This window comes from Phaenicophaeus curvirostris, chromosome 1 (genome assembly GCF_032191515.1).
Source record: "Phaenicophaeus curvirostris isolate KB17595 chromosome 1, BPBGC_Pcur_1.0, whole genome shotgun sequence".
Classification (NCBI taxonomy): domain Eukaryota; kingdom Metazoa; phylum Chordata; class Aves; order Cuculiformes; family Cuculidae; genus Phaenicophaeus; species Phaenicophaeus curvirostris.
The window spans coordinates 69556295-69575001 of NC_091392.1; the positions used below are offsets into that span (position 1 = coordinate 69556295).

At 37.5% G+C, this 18707-nt stretch overlaps 1 protein-coding gene across 21 annotated transcripts in view; it reads left to right on the forward strand.

Annotated features, from left to right (window-relative positions):
- Nucleotides 1–18707, forward strand: part of PLEKHA5 (pleckstrin homology domain containing A5) — a 161943-nt gene that overhangs the window by 87393 nt on the left and 55843 nt on the right. For all 21 annotated transcript variants that reach the window (XM_069861974.1, XM_069861965.1, XM_069861982.1 and 18 more), the window contains 3 exons: nt 7881–7964; nt 8973–9093; nt 15109–15213. In XM_069861974.1, coding sequence (XP_069718075.1) covers nt 7881–7964; nt 8973–9093; nt 15109–15213 — 310 coding nt within the window. The remainder of the gene's footprint in view (nt 1–7880; nt 7965–8972; nt 9094–15108; nt 15214–18707) is intronic.

Sequence of the window (18707 nt, forward strand, 5' to 3'; positions counted from 1 at the left end):
GGCATGGCTGTCAGTGATTAAAAGGTGCAGAGAAGTGACAGTGATGCAGGTTCTTCAAGCTGAGTGGAAATTAAGACATTGCGGCAAAACTTTGGGTTTTTTCATGGAATGCTAACTGGAGATGTCATGAGCTCTTTATACCACGTGAGCTTGTAGAGAAGTCTGACCCAAGACAGACTTCAGTTGGAAATACCTTTGACAGCCAGACTGGGTTTTTTTTGCATAGGCTATATATTAATGTATTTTAATATATGCATACATATGTAGGTATTAAGCTGCATAATTTATCTCCATTCAATTTTATTATAGTCATCTTTAACAATTCTTTCTGAAAACAGAGTTCTTGAAAAAGATGTAAAAGTCAGTATAAGCAACTCTTATAAATAAGGTCAGGTTTCTCTTGCAAACAGTCTCCAGATTTCATTCAGTGAAATGGAAGCAAAAGCCAAAATTGCCTTTTGAGTTCATACTTTTTACACTTGCTCAAGAGTGCATTTCACTTACTCTTCTAACACTGTAATAAATCACAAAGACTAAGTTTTGCGGAACTGAGCTTAGCAATAGGTTTTGGAGATAATTTTCTCTCTAGTGTGCTTTGAAGTTGTTACACAGCTATCAGAGCATTTGCTGAAAGTTTCTGCTGAAACGGATGATTAGAGTTGTGGAGGGTGACTAAGACAACTGAATTCACTCTAATTTACTTGGTGTGAAGAGTTGAAGTTGTGTAGTAAAATCGTAACTGTGCAGTTACACAGCCTAAATGCGTTTGTTACTTGTAAGTTCAAGTCAGGTTTGTTTCTGGTTCTGTCACTGCGTGACAAGTACATATCAAAGTGCCACACTTACATTTAAAGGTTTGTAGCTTTGTGGGGGGTGGCACTTCAAATGGCAGCACAGGTATAAAGATTACTGATGGGTTCGAAAATTCAGTGAGTGGTCACTTGAGAACGGAGACTATTCCCCTTAGGAGCATAGTGGGATCAACAACCCATCTGAAGTGCATCTACACCAATGCATGCAGCATGGGTAATAAGCAAGAGGAACTAGAAGTTATATTAAGGCAAGAAGACTACAATATAATCGCCGTCACAGAAACATGGTGGGATGACTCACATAACTGGAGTGCTGCTATGGCTGGCTATAAACTCTTCAGGCAGGCTAGGAGAGGAAGGAGAGGCGGCGGAGTAGCCCTCTATGTTAGTGTTTTGATAACCTAGAGCTTAATGATGGTAATGAGACCACACAGCCAGGAAGAAGAGGCTGACTAGGACAATTCACTAGACCTTGTCCTTGTGGGGGACTTACCAACTCGCCAGATGTCTGCTGGAAGTTTAATACAGTAGAGAGGAAACAGTGTAGGAGATTCCTAGAAGTGTGGAAGACAACTTCCTGACACAGCTGATGAGTGAGCTGACTAGGGAAGGTACCCGCTGGACCTGCTGTTTGTGGACAGAGAAAGCCTTGTGGGAGATGTGACAGCTGAAGGATGCCTGGGGCAAAGCAATCGTGAGATGGTAGAATTCTCAGTTCTAGGTGAGGTGAGATGGGGGATTAGCAGAATGGCCACCTTAGACTTCCAGAGGGCAGACTCTGGACTTTTCAGAAGGCTGGTTTGTAAAGTTCCATGGGAGACAGTCCTTAAGGGCAAGAGAGCCCAAGAGGTCTGTGTGCTGTAATGATGGCAGCAGCAGGTATAGTTTAGGTGTTGCGTTGTCTGCCAAGAAAAGTATAGAATTTTGCATTCAACTTTGCAAGCATGTGCACACAAAAGAATTATAAACACTTCACTTTTAGCAGCGTATGTTATGTTATATGGTGTGTCAGCACTTTGTCTGCTTTGAAACTTGCTGTTTCTTTATTCTGTCTTTTGTTTGGAGTCCCTGATGTTCACTTACCATACTCGTGTGTTTTCCAGTGGAGCCGTGGAGTGTGGTTTCCGAAGTTGTTTAAAAAGCTTAATTGAAAAAAGTCTTGTAATTGTAGGGTATGATAGTACTGACAAAAAAAAGTGCTTACATTTGCATTTGCACTGGACAATGTGGCATTACAGATTTAGTAAAATAGAAGAGTTGGTACAGCCGCATACCACATCCTTGCTAATGGTTATGTAGGGACTGCTTTTACTTATCCTTTTTCATAATTCAGAGAACTTTTAGTTAGATAGCTCAAAGTTACTGTGTTTATTTCAATTAGAAATGAGACGTTCCTGTGCTAGAAAGGAAACACATGAGGTAAAACCTGCTGATGTGATGATTTTTTTTCCCCTTGTTCAGGAATTAAATGCTTTGCAGAAGCAGAAGAAAGCTGGCATAGACTTGTCTTATGTTTGTCTCTGTTTTAATCTTAACTTTAAATGTCAGTGCAAAGATTCAGCATTGATGCGGAGAGGATGATTTAATTACTTTTGTAATTATTGCCTTCTTACCATGTCTGTAATCTTTTAAAAGTATTTTGTCATGGAGCATGTATGAAAAATGCATACAATGGCTTCTCATATCAAATACATGTATGTGCTCTGAGTAAGTTTGTAATATATTAAGGACTGCATTTTGCGTAATAGAGACTGTCGATCTATGAGTCTCAGATAAGACGTACATTAAATGTTAGGAGGCAGATACTTGATGTAGCATTCCTCTGAAATGTATTCTTCACTGCACACTTGTGAAAAGGAACAGCCTTTCTAAATTAAAGATATGGAGGCCTGTTGAAAGTTGTGTCGTGGTTTATGATTTTGTTTGTGTTCTCTCAGAGAAGGAGAAGTCAGTGTTTGCTTTGATGGTCACGTTGAGAATGAGTGAATGAGAATGCCTTAGCATTTTGGAACACATAAGTAAAGCCTACAAAGAAACAGCATGCAGGAAGCTTTGAAGTGGCATCTAGTTATAGTGGGAGAAGTCCACATGTGTCTTTGGGAGTTCTGTCCCAGCTCTGTGTTATTGAGAGGGCAGGGAACTCGACCAAATTGTACAACGGACAGACTCCAAACCAACTTTCCCCACTCTAGAATGTAGATCTTTCTTGTCACTTCTGATAAAGAGCAGTTCACTCAGAGGAAAGATGGTCTAATCCTTCATTGTTAATTGTGTGCATCCTCCAGTACAACTGGATTATGGGGTATGTGAACAAAATATTGGAACACAACGTTTTTGGGGTTGACAGTCCTGTAAGACTCAAGGTAGAATGAAAAATACTGCCTATGTAGGACTTCTATTGGCAAGTGCTGCTCCTGGAATTATACATTCTGTTGCTACTTATAATTAGAGTAGTATATTTTTTAATTGTATATTTGAGGGCTTATTTTTAGTAGTCTTCAGATCATATGTGTCTATCAAAATGTTTACTGTTGACTGTACATTGAGCAAGTAGATTAAAGCAGTACAGCAAGGATTTTTGAACATGCCTTGAATTGGTGAAAATAAATAAAATAATCCTGACTTCTGAAGAGATTAAGGGTCTCAAGGGATGGAAAGGAGAGAGAGAATAGATAAGAAAGCAAAAAAACTAAGTCAAAGTCAAATTTGATGTCAAGTTCTACCCTGAACAAGATAAAGCCTTTTGCTCTGAGGCCCTGTCCATGTTCCAAAGCTAAGCTATCTGCTAAATTATGCTAAAGCCTGCAGCGTTCAGAGGAAGAGATTGGGAAGAGAAGTTTAAAAATGGTGGATAAAAGTGGGCAAGTTAAATTGGTATCAGTTGTCTTGCACCAAGACAACTAAAAATGAGATTTGTCCCTGAGTGAGCTATCTTGTTGTTCTTATGGTTTTGTGTTGTGGTTTTGGGGTTTTTTTTTACTTTGTTTATTTTTTGGTTTTAATTATTCTTTCGGTTTGGTTTTGATCTTTTTATAGCAGGTCATTGTCCCAGGCCACTGCTGGAATTAAGAACAGAACACTATCAAGATAATGTTCTGCAAGAACTGTATTTTATTTTGCACTGAAATGCTTATCTCATGTCATCTTAGTTAGCTGTGTTTGTTTCTGGAGCTTGTGTCTTGGCTTGTATCAGAAACGGCGTGGCCAGCAGGTCCAGGGAGGTTATTCTGCCCCTGTACTCAGCACTGGTGGGACCGCACCTCGAATACTGTGTTCAGTTCTGGGCCCCTCACCACAAGAAGGATGTTGAGGCTCTGGAGGAATTCCAGAGAAGAGTGACAAAGCTGGTGAAGGGGCTGGAGAACAAGTCTTAGGAGGAGCAGCTGAGGGAGCTGGGGTTGTTTAGCCTAGAGAAGAGGAGGCTGAGGGGAGACCTCATTGCTCGCAACAACTACCTGAAAGGAGGTTGTACTCTACAAGGAGGAAACTGGCCTCTTCTCCCAAGTGACAGGGGACATGACAAGGGGGAATGGCCTCAAGCTGCACCAAGGGGGATTCAGTTTGGATATCAGAAAAATATTTTTCACGGGAAGGGTCATTGGGCACTGGAACAGGCAGCCCAAGGAGGTGGTTGAGTCACCATCCCTGGAGGTGTTTAAATGACGTGTGGATGAGGTGCTCAGGGGCGTAGTTTAGTGGTTGATAGGAATGGCTGGCCTCGGTGATCCTGGAAGTCTTTTCTAACCCAGTGATTCTATGATCCTATGCCATTTAATTCAACCTAACTACAGATGCTAAAATTGTACGGGTTAGTTACATCCTTCAGTATACGTGCAACAGGGTATGTGTGTATAGTTACTTTGTGTTCTCAAACATGTTGATATGAAATATTGAATGAAGAGAGAAGGAAGAGGTTTTTTTTTCCCGTGTAACTCTTGGAGGCTGTATCTGCATAAGCAAAATGTTAACGCCCTGGCTTCTAGCTGCCTGTATCAAAGTGAATCACTCTTTACCACATAACGAAAGTACAGGCACATATATATGTGGAGTTAGAATTTTGATTTACATACTGGAGTTAGTATAAAATAAAAATCAGACTTCACAGGTAAAAAAAAACCAAAACAATTTGCCCTTCATTTCCCCTGAGATTTATTGAGGAGATTATTATTATGCTGTATTATTACAGCATAATATATGAAATGCAAAGCATGTATGTGGACTCCCAAATTCATAGATTACTGAACAGTGGTCTAAATCGAGTGATGAACGTTGTAAAGATGAAATGGTAGCTTGGTTTTAATGAAACACTGTATTCTGCAAGATTGAGTTTAGAATAAAAACCTTAACCTATTGTTATGTGGGAGGGTTGTGCCAATAATTATTAAGCTACTCTATACTTCACACAAGTGTTTTGAGGAGTTTTGTCAAAATGTCAGCTAAATTAATGCCAAAAATGCAATCATTCCGATGAGTAATGAAAGTTTTTGAATGGTAATATTTAAAATCTGTTCATCCAGTTAGACAGATTTACAGTCATCACACTCCTTAGTTGTACAAGCTGAATTTCTGCTGTTCACTGATGAGATTTCACTTCCATCTAAGCTGAAGAGAAAGAAAATATTTTCTTCCTTTATCTTGCCTTTTCAGAAGGAATTGACTATAACGTCTCAAATACTAGAAAGAAAGTATTGTATATCCCACAGGATAATGTTTCATGTCTACGTTATTTTATTTTTCTTTTTGCCTGTTTATTAATGTCAGCTACATCTCTACATACATCTCAAGATCAGTCTCACTAGTAAGGAAGACTGTGTTGTGTCCAAATTGGAATACTGACTTGTCGTCTGACTCAAGCCTGAAACAAAACTCTCAGATAGGCTTGTATTAGTCCCTCCACTTCTCTCTTTCTCTCTCTCTCTCTTTCTCTCTCTCTCTCTCTCTCTCTCTTTCTCTCTCTCTCTCTCTTTCTCTCTCTCTCTCTCTTTCTCTCTCTCTCTCTTTCTCTCTCTCTCTCTTTCTCTCTCTCTCTCTTTCTCTCTCTCCTCATTCCTGCTTTCCCTGGTTTTGTATAATCTGTCTTTCATGGTCTTTGAGTGTTACCTCTTCTTATGTTGATGTGAGCTGAGTGCACTCATACAAAACATGGGGTGTGCTTCCTCTGTAGAGGTCCTGAGTAATGATGGTCCTTGAGGAGGAATCCTGATCAATTTATTTCTGCATTTCTAGGTGTTAGCTGATAGCCAAATGTCAAGGTTTAACGTGAAAAAGATGGCAACATTTTGGCAAAGCTTGTGGAGTGCCAGCTCATCTCCGTAATTTATTTTTTTTCAGCTTGGTGTGAGTTCCTGAAATTTCAGATGGAATAAAAAAATAACATTTTTGGTAGCAAACAAAGAGGAATCCCCAAAAAAAACCCTGGACATTTCTTCAGTAATGTTTTGAATTTTATTTCTCTTCAATCTGAGCCGTTTTACTTGAAAGGCATTACAGGACCATGGCAATTAGAAATGAATCAGACATACTCAGTTCATCTCTTTTCTGTCTTCTCATTGTAAGGGGTACGGTTTTGCAACAGAAACTTCTTTAGAAGCTAAAGTTAGAATTGTGCTGAATTTAGTGTGAAGGCAGAGTACCAGCATTTGCTATCTCATTAGTTAAGCTCCATGACACATCTATCTATTTAAGTATCAATAGGTTTTTAAAATCCCACTGAAGAAAGTGCAAAGAATCAGGCTGTCTTTCTAATCTTGCACTCTGGGTTTTTCCAAGTATCCATTGACCAAGTAGTGTGAATATTTTAGAAGGCTTTTGTTTGGAGGTAACTTTTAATTAGTAGTGTTCATAACTGTGAAATGTTATGATCCAAAGGAATTTGCAAGAAACCTGGGTAATGCTGAGGTAGGCTTGTAAAGTGTGGGTTGTTTTAAGAAGCAGGAATGACAGAGAATGTAACATTTACAAGATGAGATGTGCTTCATTGTAGAAGTAGGTGTTAAGGATAAAGTACCATTCAAAGCTTTTGTTCTGTACCTCTTCTGCTATCTTGCAGCTAAGACACTTTTTGTTTGTCCAGGTTTGTTCTTCGTCCAAGAATATTTTTCAGGGCAGACTTTGTGATAAGGAAGGCATAGTATTATATAAGATACTTCACATGAGGAAGTTTATGATCATATATTCTTTTCAAAAGTAAATACTATCAAATGGAATTACTTTCTTCATTACTTAAAGTGCCGTTTTCAGATACTGGGGTTATTTGCATTTTGGGGAGGGACTCGGGGGGGGTGTTGTTTGTGGGTTTTTTTGGTTTTGTGTTTTGTTGGTTTTTTTTTTTTTGCATTGTATACTTTTTTGGTTACAAATATTAAATTACAAATTAAATTAAATTACAAATGTTAAAAACAGAAGAGGGAGTTTGGTTTAAAGTATCTGGATTATATCCAAATAGTGCATCTTCATCATATGCTCACTTAACTTTCTTCGTCTGATTTCTGCTTGTATGCCTTTTTAATCGCTGAACCAGGTTTAAATTTTGTCAGTGCACCTCTCCAGCTCTCTTCCTGCATTTCAGGGCCAGAGAGTTGAGAGGGAGCTATTGCAGTTCTGCCATCCTTGTCTCCTGTATTTGCACAGTCTTGCTGCTGTGCTGACTGGCAGCTCCTCAATCTCAGGCGTGCTTGTAGCGTAAAGTGGGGCTGAGACCCTGCCCCTTGCATGGAAGCTGGGGGTTAACTTACCCCTGTCTAGCTGAAATCGTATTTATGAATATATATAGGCTTATTTGAAGTAAATTATTGGTGATCCTATGTGGACTAAGAACACTCTTAACGTTCTCGTGTCTAAATTCAAAGCCATTACCAACCTAGTGCAAATGTTTACCACCTATTTCCAGAATGTTCAAGAAAATTCTTTAATGATTGTTATCATTTTTGTTAGTTTGTGTGTGTGCGTACATTGTTGTTACAGTGAAAAACTGATAATTATTTTCACTGTGCTTGTACGCTTGATATATACTTGAGTTAGAAAATAAGGAAAAACACTGCCTAAGAGTTTTCTTTCTCTCTTCCACAGTCATAATGAACGAAAAGTAACCTGCAAACATCCAGTAACAGGACAGCCATCACAAGATAACTGTATTTTTGTTGTGAATGAACAGTAAGTGGCATCTATTTCATTCTATAAAATATATGTTTTAAAACCTGTTAATATTGAGGATTCGGTGCTTGCTAATTGCAGTGTTTAATTTGTTTTTTCCAAGTCAGATTAGCTTGTATAAAGTTTTACCTGAGTTATCTGAAAGAAATAGTAAATATTTAATGACAATTTTTAAGATAAAAACCATAGTTGAAATTACCTATATAACAGAAATGCATCATGTTAATACACTGTGTGAATTTCCACTCCTCATTTTACTTATTCTACATTGTTAGCACATGGCCTGTGTATTGTATAATAATCCAGTGAACTTCCAAAAAGGAATATTTTTTTAAAGGCACATGATTATCCATCAGTAATTTAATGTATTACGTTTTCCCTGAAAGTTTCTCCTCAATTAGTTATTTTCTTAACTGAGAATATAGTTATTTTCTTAACTGGTTTCTCAACCAGTCTTAACTGGTTGAGACACTTTTTGAATCACTGGCTAGTAACTTGGTTTTGCTATCTTTGTATTATATTGTTGCATAGTCCACAAAACTGAGAAGGTATGCATGGAAGTCATACCTGACCTGGAGGTTTTATGTGTGTCCAGTTACTGAGTGTCCTACTTGCCACCAGTGCTGCAACACATCGTGTGGTGCCTTGAGTGAAAACAGTCAGGACTGCAATATGTGAATTTGCACAAATGCGCATGTTCTCACTGAAGTAGGACAAAGCCATATGGGGTCTTTGGAGAGCATTTCTTCCCATTTCCATCTCATGTTCATACCTGTCTTTCCCTTTCACCAGTGCTTTAAGCTAACAGAGAAACTAATTTAAAATGTTTTAAAATTAACTTATAATAGATTTAAGTTTAAAACAGTGCAGGTAACTTTACAATGCAGTGTGAAGTGCTTTCAAATTGGAAAAGTAGGACACAGGCTGTATGAGGCTACATCTAGGTGTGCTTTTTAGTAGCAGTCTGCACACAGTGTGTTCTAGTGCTATTATGTATTCTATTTTCAGGACTGCTGCAGCAATGACATCTGAAGAAAAGAAGGAGCGACCAGTAAGCATGTTATGTGAAGCAACTAACTATAATCTCACATCAGATTATGCTGCTCATCCAATGAGCCCTGTGGGCAGAGTAAGTTTTTATGTCCAAATTAAATTAAAATTCTAATAATTCACTTATTCCACAAGGTACTAGGCAGTGCTATATACTAGTATTCCATCGAAAAAGAGAAAGAAAGCATATATCTTTTTCAGGGCATTTGGCTCCTTTCATGTTTGATTTGGAAACTGAGGTGTCTTAAATTACCACTGTAGCTGTAATTCTTATCAAGTATCTTAGACCTTATGACTTGCACATACTTAAATTGTTTACAGAATCTGACCTTTCTAATCAACGTGAACTAGCAAAATCTTGAGTGACTGATCAGACATCTGGATAAACATTGTTATGGAAATTGCTTCATCTCGAGCAATTGACTAGATTCTTTCTATTTTACCTAGAGAAATTGTAACTGTGTGTAAGAAATAGTGGCAAAAGAGGTGGAAGGTGACTGTGGTAAAATTAAAGGGCAGTCAACGTCATTTGCTGTCACTGGACCGGAAGTGGAAGTCCTGGTTTCCTAGGAGAAGTCCTGGAGATTTCTAGGTCACCTAAACTTTTGCCCCACTGTCTCCATTCACTCAGCTCCTGACAAGGTTTAAGATAAATGCCCAGATGCTTCTTGAGATGATTGGCTCAATTATATCAACTTTTAAGTTTGTCGGATAAAGATGATGAGGCTATTGTGTGCATTTTTTTCCATTTTCTGGACAACTTTCCTGAAAGAAAGGTGCGCTTGCTACAAAATTTAAAATTTCCTTAAGTTTACTAGGACACTAATATAGCAACTTTGATCATGGGTGACAAACAAGAGCCCTGCAGTCTCTTTTACCCAGCAATTAACATTTAAACAAGGGGGGAAAAAAAACCTATACTTTTACTAGTCATTGAAAACTACCCCGTGAAGTGCTTTTTGGCAGATTAATCCAACCTGTAAGAGAAAAATAAATTTTGTAATGTGTTTTTAAATTAGAAAATTCTTTAATTTCAGAAACTTGGATTGAAATAATTTATCTTTCATGTGGTAGGAAGCATTGTAAAGTTTCTTGTCCCTGCCTATGGCGGGGGATTTGAACTAGATGATCTTTAGGGTCCCTTCCAACCCAAATTATTCTATGATTCTTTGTGGAAAATATTTTTGTTGTGTGAAATGTCTGTTTAGACAGGCAGAATCTTGACCTACATTAGAAAATTATTTAAAGACACAAGTGTCTTAATCAGAAATGGGTTACAACAGAACTAGCTTGGAAACACTCCTGTATTAAATGTAGGGAAATTAATTACAGTTTAGGAGCACGTTTTTTACAAACACTTTTGGCACTCCTTTTTCGAAAAGAGAGGTTTAAAATGCCCCTCTGCATGTTTGTTTCATAGTGTACTAGGAGGAAATTGAGAATTCTATGGCCCAGGTTTTGTAGTTTATTTACTTTCTTTGGTTAATGACCAAAAAACTTTAGCTTCCATTGCAAATTATTCTGTTTTGAAGAAATAGACTTCTACTTTCCATTCCTCCTATCTGTTCTAGTTATTTAAATGCACTTAAAATATTAATATGATTAATGTGACTGTACATGTAATTACTGTACATCAGTTTTGAGATGTAAATTTGTCTGAATTACTGCAACACCATTTTAACAGTTTTGTTTTCAGGAGGTGAATGCTTGCAAAGTAGGACCTCAGCTGGTGTTAGTATTTTCTAGTGGTTATTTAAGGCTAATGAGTTGGATGGTTTTAAAGATAATGATATAAAAATTGCCCACTGGTTGTACCTGGATACAACAACTAATTTCCTTCTATATTTTTGTTGCTCATGTTTCCGAACAGTAGAACCTGAAATTCTTAGCTCTTTTATCAGCCTTTGGATGTCATATATAGAGGTTCTGTGTAATGCAGTACAATAAAAATGAGGTGAAATATTGGTGGGGAAGGTGCATTGCAGAGCAGAAGAATGCTTCATGTGGTTTCCACACCTATATTTTAAGTGTTTGTGGCACAACTGAAGCTTCAGAGAGTTGAGGGGTATAGAAATAAGTTCACCCTTATGTTAATGATAATTAAACCTGAATAGGCATGGATTTTGGCGAAGTTCCTGTTTTGTGGCAGAAAATCTTGCTGGAGTCTAATGCTGCTACTGTTTAGAGGCTAATATAAGGTGAGGCAAAAATCAGTCTCTTTCCTGTAGAAATCATCTTTCTAATCCTCCTTTCTCACTATATTCCTGGTGCTGGCAAAATAGCACAGTACAGCTCTTTTAAAGTGCTGCTTCTTCCCTGTTATCTTGAAGTGTGTTTGTAAACTTGAAGCTAGTAGCATATTTTTCTGACAAGAACAGGATCTGGATAGGCTTGACTTTGCTGCAGAGGTATGTATTACCACCCCCCTTTTTAAAATGGAAGGAAATTTTGTGGTTGTCTTCAGTTTTATTTAATTTTTTTCCCTGATGTTGAAATCCCTACCTAGACAAATATTGATTATATGTCCTAAAATACATTCTGGGAATCAGCTGCTTTAGTGTGTAAAATCAGGCACATTACCAGCCATCCTTCACAGTTCATCTTCCCTGCTCTTCATTGCTGTCCTGATTATCAGCAGAATAATGCTAACAGTCTTCTCACATTAAGTGGAATGGAGTGTTAACCCAGGACAGCTACTATAGAGCTTCTACGTCTCCTTTACAGTTAGGCTGTATCAATTTGTTTATAAATATTAATCACTTTGTTTATAGGCATATCATGTAGTGCTTAAGCCAGTCCAACTTTAAATGTATAGCCAGAGGTGTATTCTTAGGATTCAGGTTAGCCAGAAATTTTGGAGTAATGTTATGAGATACAGTAGCGAACAGCATAGTAAACAGGAGTGATGCTAAGGGCAGTATTGGTGCTCATGACCAAACATCTGTACTGTTTTCATATTCAGACTAGTCCAGCAGTGCTCCTTGTACTTCTTACACTGAAGTCTTATCCAAAATAAATCCAGTTTACTGCACAAACTAAAGCACAGTAAGAGTGAATGATTAGGGAGATTTGCTTCAAGAGCAGCCTCCTGGCGCCAGCTGAAATGCTGAGGCAGAGACCCATTCAACTCATGGAACACTGCAGTATTGGAAGGCACTGAAAGTGCTTACAAAATCCAGAAGGAAGCATCCTGTTGGTTTGTGGTTTCTAAGATAATGTAAGCCTTGAAGACTGGAAAGATATTTTCAAACAGAACTCGAAAGTAACAAAGATTTAGATTTCTGGTCTTTTTCACATGCAGAAAATTCTTATGAGCAAGGTTCTCAACTCATGTTTTTCAAATACAGATGCAGTAAGTTTAATGATAATTAATTACTTTTGTGCTAGTTCTGGAACTGGGGAGGAAGCCTCACAAAAAATTGTGTCCTCTGCCAGCTAAGCAGACAGAAGAGCAGCTTTCAGAGTGCTGAAGCGTGCATCCCCAACCACTGACTGGTCTGTTGCTCTGACTTCAAAATCCTACTGGTGTTCTTCTTCACATTTGGGGAAGAGTGAATATCACTGGCTGGACTTCCTGGCTTCTTTCTTTCTCAGCACTGGAAGTGTATAGGTCCCCTCCCATACATTCTGGTTTTGGAGGCATCAGTGTTGCTGGAGCCATTCCTCAGAATGAGTCAGGTGATATCAGATATGACTACAAGTTTGCTAGCTCTGTTACTTTCTATACTTTCGAGAAAGTGATTAGTGGTTGAACCCTTCATTCACTCTGCTGCTTTTCTCTTTGCGTTCTCCAGAATCTGTCCTGTATTTTTAGTGCTGTGTGTTAGAAAGTATTTAAGCCCTTCAATCCTTATTTTTTCCATTCTTCTTCTTTTCCCAGTTTGTGATTCATTAGATATGTGTGTGAGAGAACATAGGATGGCCAAGGATCCCAGACATAACAAGAGGAGGAAGTGATCAAAAAAGTTAGAGAACTCATGATTAATTTATTTATACACTTACAATGTCTCAGTATCCTAAAATACTTATTGTCCTGAGGCTCGGAATTTGCGGTGGAGAGTTATACTGTTAATGCAGTGTGTGGTAAAATAATCATGAGTCATCTGAGTGTTCTCTGTGTAAACTAAAATTGTAAAACACTTGTGACAATGTTTAATTTATGGAATTCTTATTCACAGTTGCTAAAGATGTATGATAAACCTATGAAAACTTTGTGAAATTGGAATCAATATGATTTGTTATCAGACCTATCTAAAAAATATCTAGCTGAAGTAGTTAGTAGACTTGACATTAGTAGTAGTTGTGGTTGGTTGTGTTTTCAGAAGCAAATACGGAATATCCTTGAGAGGTTCTGAACCTTTAATAACTTGCATTAGAGCAGGTATGAGCATTATGAATTACTTCTTATCAAAATCTTGGCACTGCTCTTGTGTGATATGCCAATATAGTATCCATACAGGTTAACTGAGATGAGTGTAGAGTTAATTTTATTATGTGCTCTGGATTGTTATAGGTTCTCTGTAAATTCCTCTTGTAATGCTGAATGCCATAGTTCTCTTGGCTTCTTACAAATGTTTGTCTTTTTTTGCACTGGTAGATTTTTTTGGATGAAAATGTGAAAGATTTTTACTTTTATTTTTAATTAGGTTTTTAAGTACTTGCTCTATCTTGCTTTCCAAACTTGAGTCAAATTTATGTATTTCCAAGGGAAATTAAAAGTACTCTAATTGTTTTTATGTTCCCTCCTGATTCTTTCAAAAAACAAACACAAAACAACCTTGTTTCATTGTGTTATAGGCTTACGACAAACACACAGTTTTTGTGATGTTATTCTCTTTTCGCTAAGCTATGTTCTGATCTTCGGTTAATGGCATCATTGACAAAAGCTGCACATCATTTTAAATTGCAGTTTCCAGTTTATGATTTTTGCCCTACTGTGGAATTCTCTCTGCAGCATGTATAAACCCAGCTAAGTTCTGTGATGCATGTTGAAAGAATTTCAACAAAGAAACCTCATACCCTAATTTGCAACAAAAATGAAGTGTTTGCTTAGCCTTCCTCCTTTAGGAACTTTGGTTAACCTTATGATTCATCTCAGTAGAAGAGATGGGGAAGCTGAAGCAAGGGATTATATTGGCTCAATGCAAATGGTGGATTTGGAACAGAGCCATGAGCACAGCTTAAAAACTTATTTGAACTTTACTTCTTTTGCAGAGTGGGATACTTTGCTGCATCACATCACCTGGTCTCTGAGGCACTAATTCTTACAGAAATTAAACCATAAGCAAACGTTCAGCTCATTTAGTTGCTGAACAAACTTCTTAAGTGTAGGCTGAAAGTAATGAAGAGTGAATTGGCAAACTGTTGGACTTCTATGCCTTTTCCAGTTTCTTTTAGTTACTCAAGTACTAGAAGGATAACATCTGAAATGGGTTATTCATCCTACTTCTTTTAATCATCTGTGATCATTGCATAGCTGTAAGGTTGTAAAACATATCAGCAACAGTACATACAAGCACTGGAGTTTCAAGGCAAAAAGTTCAAAGTAGGCCTTAGTGCAAATAGTTGAAATTATGAATATTCAAAGCTACCAAAAGATCATAGAGCAAAGGATTTTTGAGTGGGGAAAGAAGAATAATAAATAAATTTAAAAAAAGTGTTAGGAAAGGGGGAGTTATATCTTGTAATCTGAACAAGTTTTTGAGTATTAGCCCAATGGAAGCAGGAAAGAATAGAATTTTCTTGCCTAGGCAATGTAATTTTACGTAATTAATAATAGTTCTGTTAGCTTTACTTCTCTTTCTACAGCTTGGTAGGCTTTCTGTTTACCTTTATAGAAGGTCAAATATGTCTTTGATTGTGTTTTCTTATTGAAACAAAGAAAATTAGGTGTTGGGATTTGAAAAAGAAATAAATGCTGAAGCCAGCAGAACATGCATAATAATTATTTATCTAAGAAAGGACTACAGTTTGTGTTCTGCAGTCCCTCAGAGGAAGATGTATAGGACAAAGTTTTTTAAAAAAAGAGAGTGCATTATGTTTTTTCAACAGATATCAATGGTATGTTTTATTTAACCTGTTCAATTCAATTTAGACATCACGATCTTCAAAGAAGGTTCATAATTTCGGAAAGAGATCAAATTCAATAAAGAGAAATCCTAACGCACCAGTTGTCAGACGTGGCTGGCTCTACAAACAGGTACTCTTCATACCTTTTTCATACCATTCTTTTTTTTTTTTTTTCATGGTAAGGTATGTAATGTACTGAAGATAGTAATTTGCAGAAAATAAAATGATAGCAATAATAAAGTGAAGGTCTAGACTGTGAGGAACTAACGTGACATTTTAATTAATTAGCTACTTATTGGATAACATCCTGAAACAAATGAATAAGGGTGTCAGACTAGTATGGAACATTAATATAATGTATATAAATATTTACCTCTAAAATACACAAGGGGCTTGAAAAATCTAGACAGAAGTTGGTAGTAAGTAGCTGAATGAATTTCAGGTGATGGGATAAAGATGTATGACCTAGCACTTTGGGTTTTTTAGAGTCTTAAGTTTCTTTTGTTAGGCTGCATCTCTGTTTTTTAAAAAAGTAGATATTTCCAATAACAAATTGGGTATCAAACAATTTTTTTCACGTATGAAAAGAGAGGAATGCTTATTTTCTTGACTTAGAGATGGATATCTTAAAACCAGATATTGTTTTTGGTTTTCCTATTGAGTGTAAGCTAATCTGAAGTACATGTACTTTAGAATCTAGTGACAGTGTACCTAGCCTGCTCTAGATTTGCGATTCTGCCATATAAAACCACTTGCACTTTCTTGCTTTGCAGGAAATCAGAGTAGTTTGATCAAAAAAGTTGAGCAGCAAAACTGATGAGGGCCTGTTAGGAATATATTTTATAAATCCACCAAGAAACCTGTAAGAACTTGTCGTTTAAACTCAGCTGAGACAAATGCATATATGCAGTTTTAAATCTACCTTGTCATTTACTGCCCCTACTGTGATAGGTTGGTATGTCCCACATAGCTTTCTGGATGCTGTTGATCGGTCAATTTTTAAAAATTGCTATCAGATAAAGAGATCTTGAAGTACCTGTTTAGTAGATTTTTAGATATTTAGATACTCTATGGCCTCTATCCTCATTCAGTGTTGAGAGTGAAATGTTTTCACAAAGGTGAGACATTTTTTGCTTTGTTTTGGTGCTATGACACTTTTGAATTTGAACAAAAAAAATCTGGATTTTTTAATTAAATGAGACAATCAATTCATTTGATTGAAATATAAAGTGCGAATTATGGCACAGGTGGTTGCGGGTATCTGTGTTATGTTGTCTTGGCTGCCTTTGCTCGTCCCTGACTAGCCTGCTATTGCCCCTTTGCCCCTCCAAATGTAGTTTAAAGCCCTATCAATCAGCCCTGCTAGCTCTTGAGCAAAAATCCTTTCCCCCTTCTGTGAGAATCACAGAATCACAAGGTTGGAAAAGACGCATAGGATTATCAGGTCCAACCATTCCTATCAGCCATTAAACCATGCCCCTCAGCACCTCACCCACCTGTCTTTTAAACACTTCCAGGGATGGTGACTCAGCCACCTCCTGGGCAGCCTGTTTCAGTGCCCCTTTCCATGAATTTTTTTTTTCTAATGTCCAGCCTGAACCTCCCCTGGCGGAGCTTGAGGCCATTCCCTCTTGTCCTGTCACCTGAGAGGTGCTTGCCTTCAGATGCTAGTAGACCTGAGGATGAATAGACCATCCCCATGGTCAAAAAACTCAGAGTTTTGCCAATGACACCAACCTGAGCCATGTGTTAAGTAATGTTAAATAGTCTTGGCCATAGTATCAACCCCTAGGGTAGACCGCTAGCACCTGGCTGTCACTGGTGTCACTGATCACCACCCTCTGGGCCAGGTAGTTCAACCAGTTTTCAATCCACCTCACTGTGAAAATGCAGACCACTGAACAGAGTTTGTGTAAAATTAATTAAATGCTGTAATGTTTGCCTGGTTTTTGTAAGAAGATGGGTTACTGTATGTTTCCATTTCGTAGTAGTAATTGCAAGTCAATTTAGTCGAGAGTTTTGCTAGTGGATACCTTCAGAAACTTACAGTGAAAAGTTGTGCAGGTTTCTTTTTGATAGTAAGATAACTTTCTTTGTGTTTAAGTAATCACAGAGAAGAGCAAGTTTTGTTTCATTCATTGTGCTGTTTCATTGCATGTAATGCCATTCTTAATTTTTCCACTAATTAAGTCCAGATTCAACTCTCTTTTTGGAAGTTTGCTGTGAACATAATGTAACCACGTTATGATGTAATCGCAATCAAGAAGAAGCAGTAATTAGTAAATCCACTGAGGCAGAAAGGATGTATTTTAAAGTTGAAGAGAAATTAAAATATGAAAACCATACAGTCATTTTGTGTGCCTCTCTGCTGTATCTGAAGAAGGCTAAAAGACCGTTCCTCGTGTATCTCATTGCTGGCAGAATTTTACATGTGGCTGTGTAGAAACGTGCTGGTGTTTGAGTGTTGGGATAAATTATGACATTGTCTTCAGAAGGTCTGTCTCAGGGTTTGTGATAACCCTTTATGCTGAAGAAGTTTGTGTATTTTCACACTGTGTGTTTGATTTTTTTTGTGTCCAGTGCCCTTTGGGCCACGAATGCAACATCTTAATCCACACCCCAGTTAGTGACCTTGTCAGGGAGGTGAAGGCAGCAGTCTTCCCTCCTCATGTCTGCCTTTCCAGCTGTGAAATACGAACTGACTTTGTATAGGCAGTGCTTCCAGACATCATTAGTGTTTGTTAACCACTTTTTGAGATCCTCAGAAGGAAGGTGCTATGAACTGTTTCGTTATTCTGTTTATCAAAATGTCTGTGGCAAAGGATTTTTTAACTTTTTCTGAATAATTTTTCCTAGCTTATGCCTGCTTTACCTTTTCTTCTCCTTTCTTCAACTCTTTTTCCCCACCCTAAAAGCAGCAGAGCTTGAAAACTAGGCTAAAAATTATGCTGACTTCTCTCAAAAAAAATCCCAAAACAATCCCAAAACAAACCCCCACACCACTCCAGAGATTTTCATAACAGAATCCCTCTTCTTAGTTGTCACAAAACCTATTTACTGCAAGACTCTTGATAATTCACACATACCTTTTTTTCTTGGAGCAGATTAACATATTTATTAAATCTGATTCTACTAGGATGTGTGCTCTGCAGTGCTCTGGCTTATTTACACTGCAGTAGTGGTGGCATTCTTTCATTCCAAGTTGTGCAGTGTAAATTGGTTATAAGCATAAAAGAAAATTAAATTGCTTTAGGAATAAACTTTATTTGGGAAAGAAATTTGCTCTAGATATGAGTGGTTGTAGATGATGTTCAGCAGGGAGTTTCTTCAGAAGACAAAGGAAAATGTACCCCTATGATTATCTTGCTCATTTCCTTCTTAAAAAAAAAAGTAAACATTTTTCATTTAACTGTGGATTGTAATCTCTAGAGTGCTGAAATAATGGGCTTTTATTCATTCTTGAGTCACGTTAACTTCCAGTTTCATGGCTTACGGTCTTTGTTAGGATCGGTAACGAGAAGTCAAAGATACTTAAAATATCTTAGCCAAGAAAATTAACTGTTAGCACACCTCTACAGTTATGTAGTACCCAGTTTGTGTGCTATTTCTGTTAACAGTTTGAAG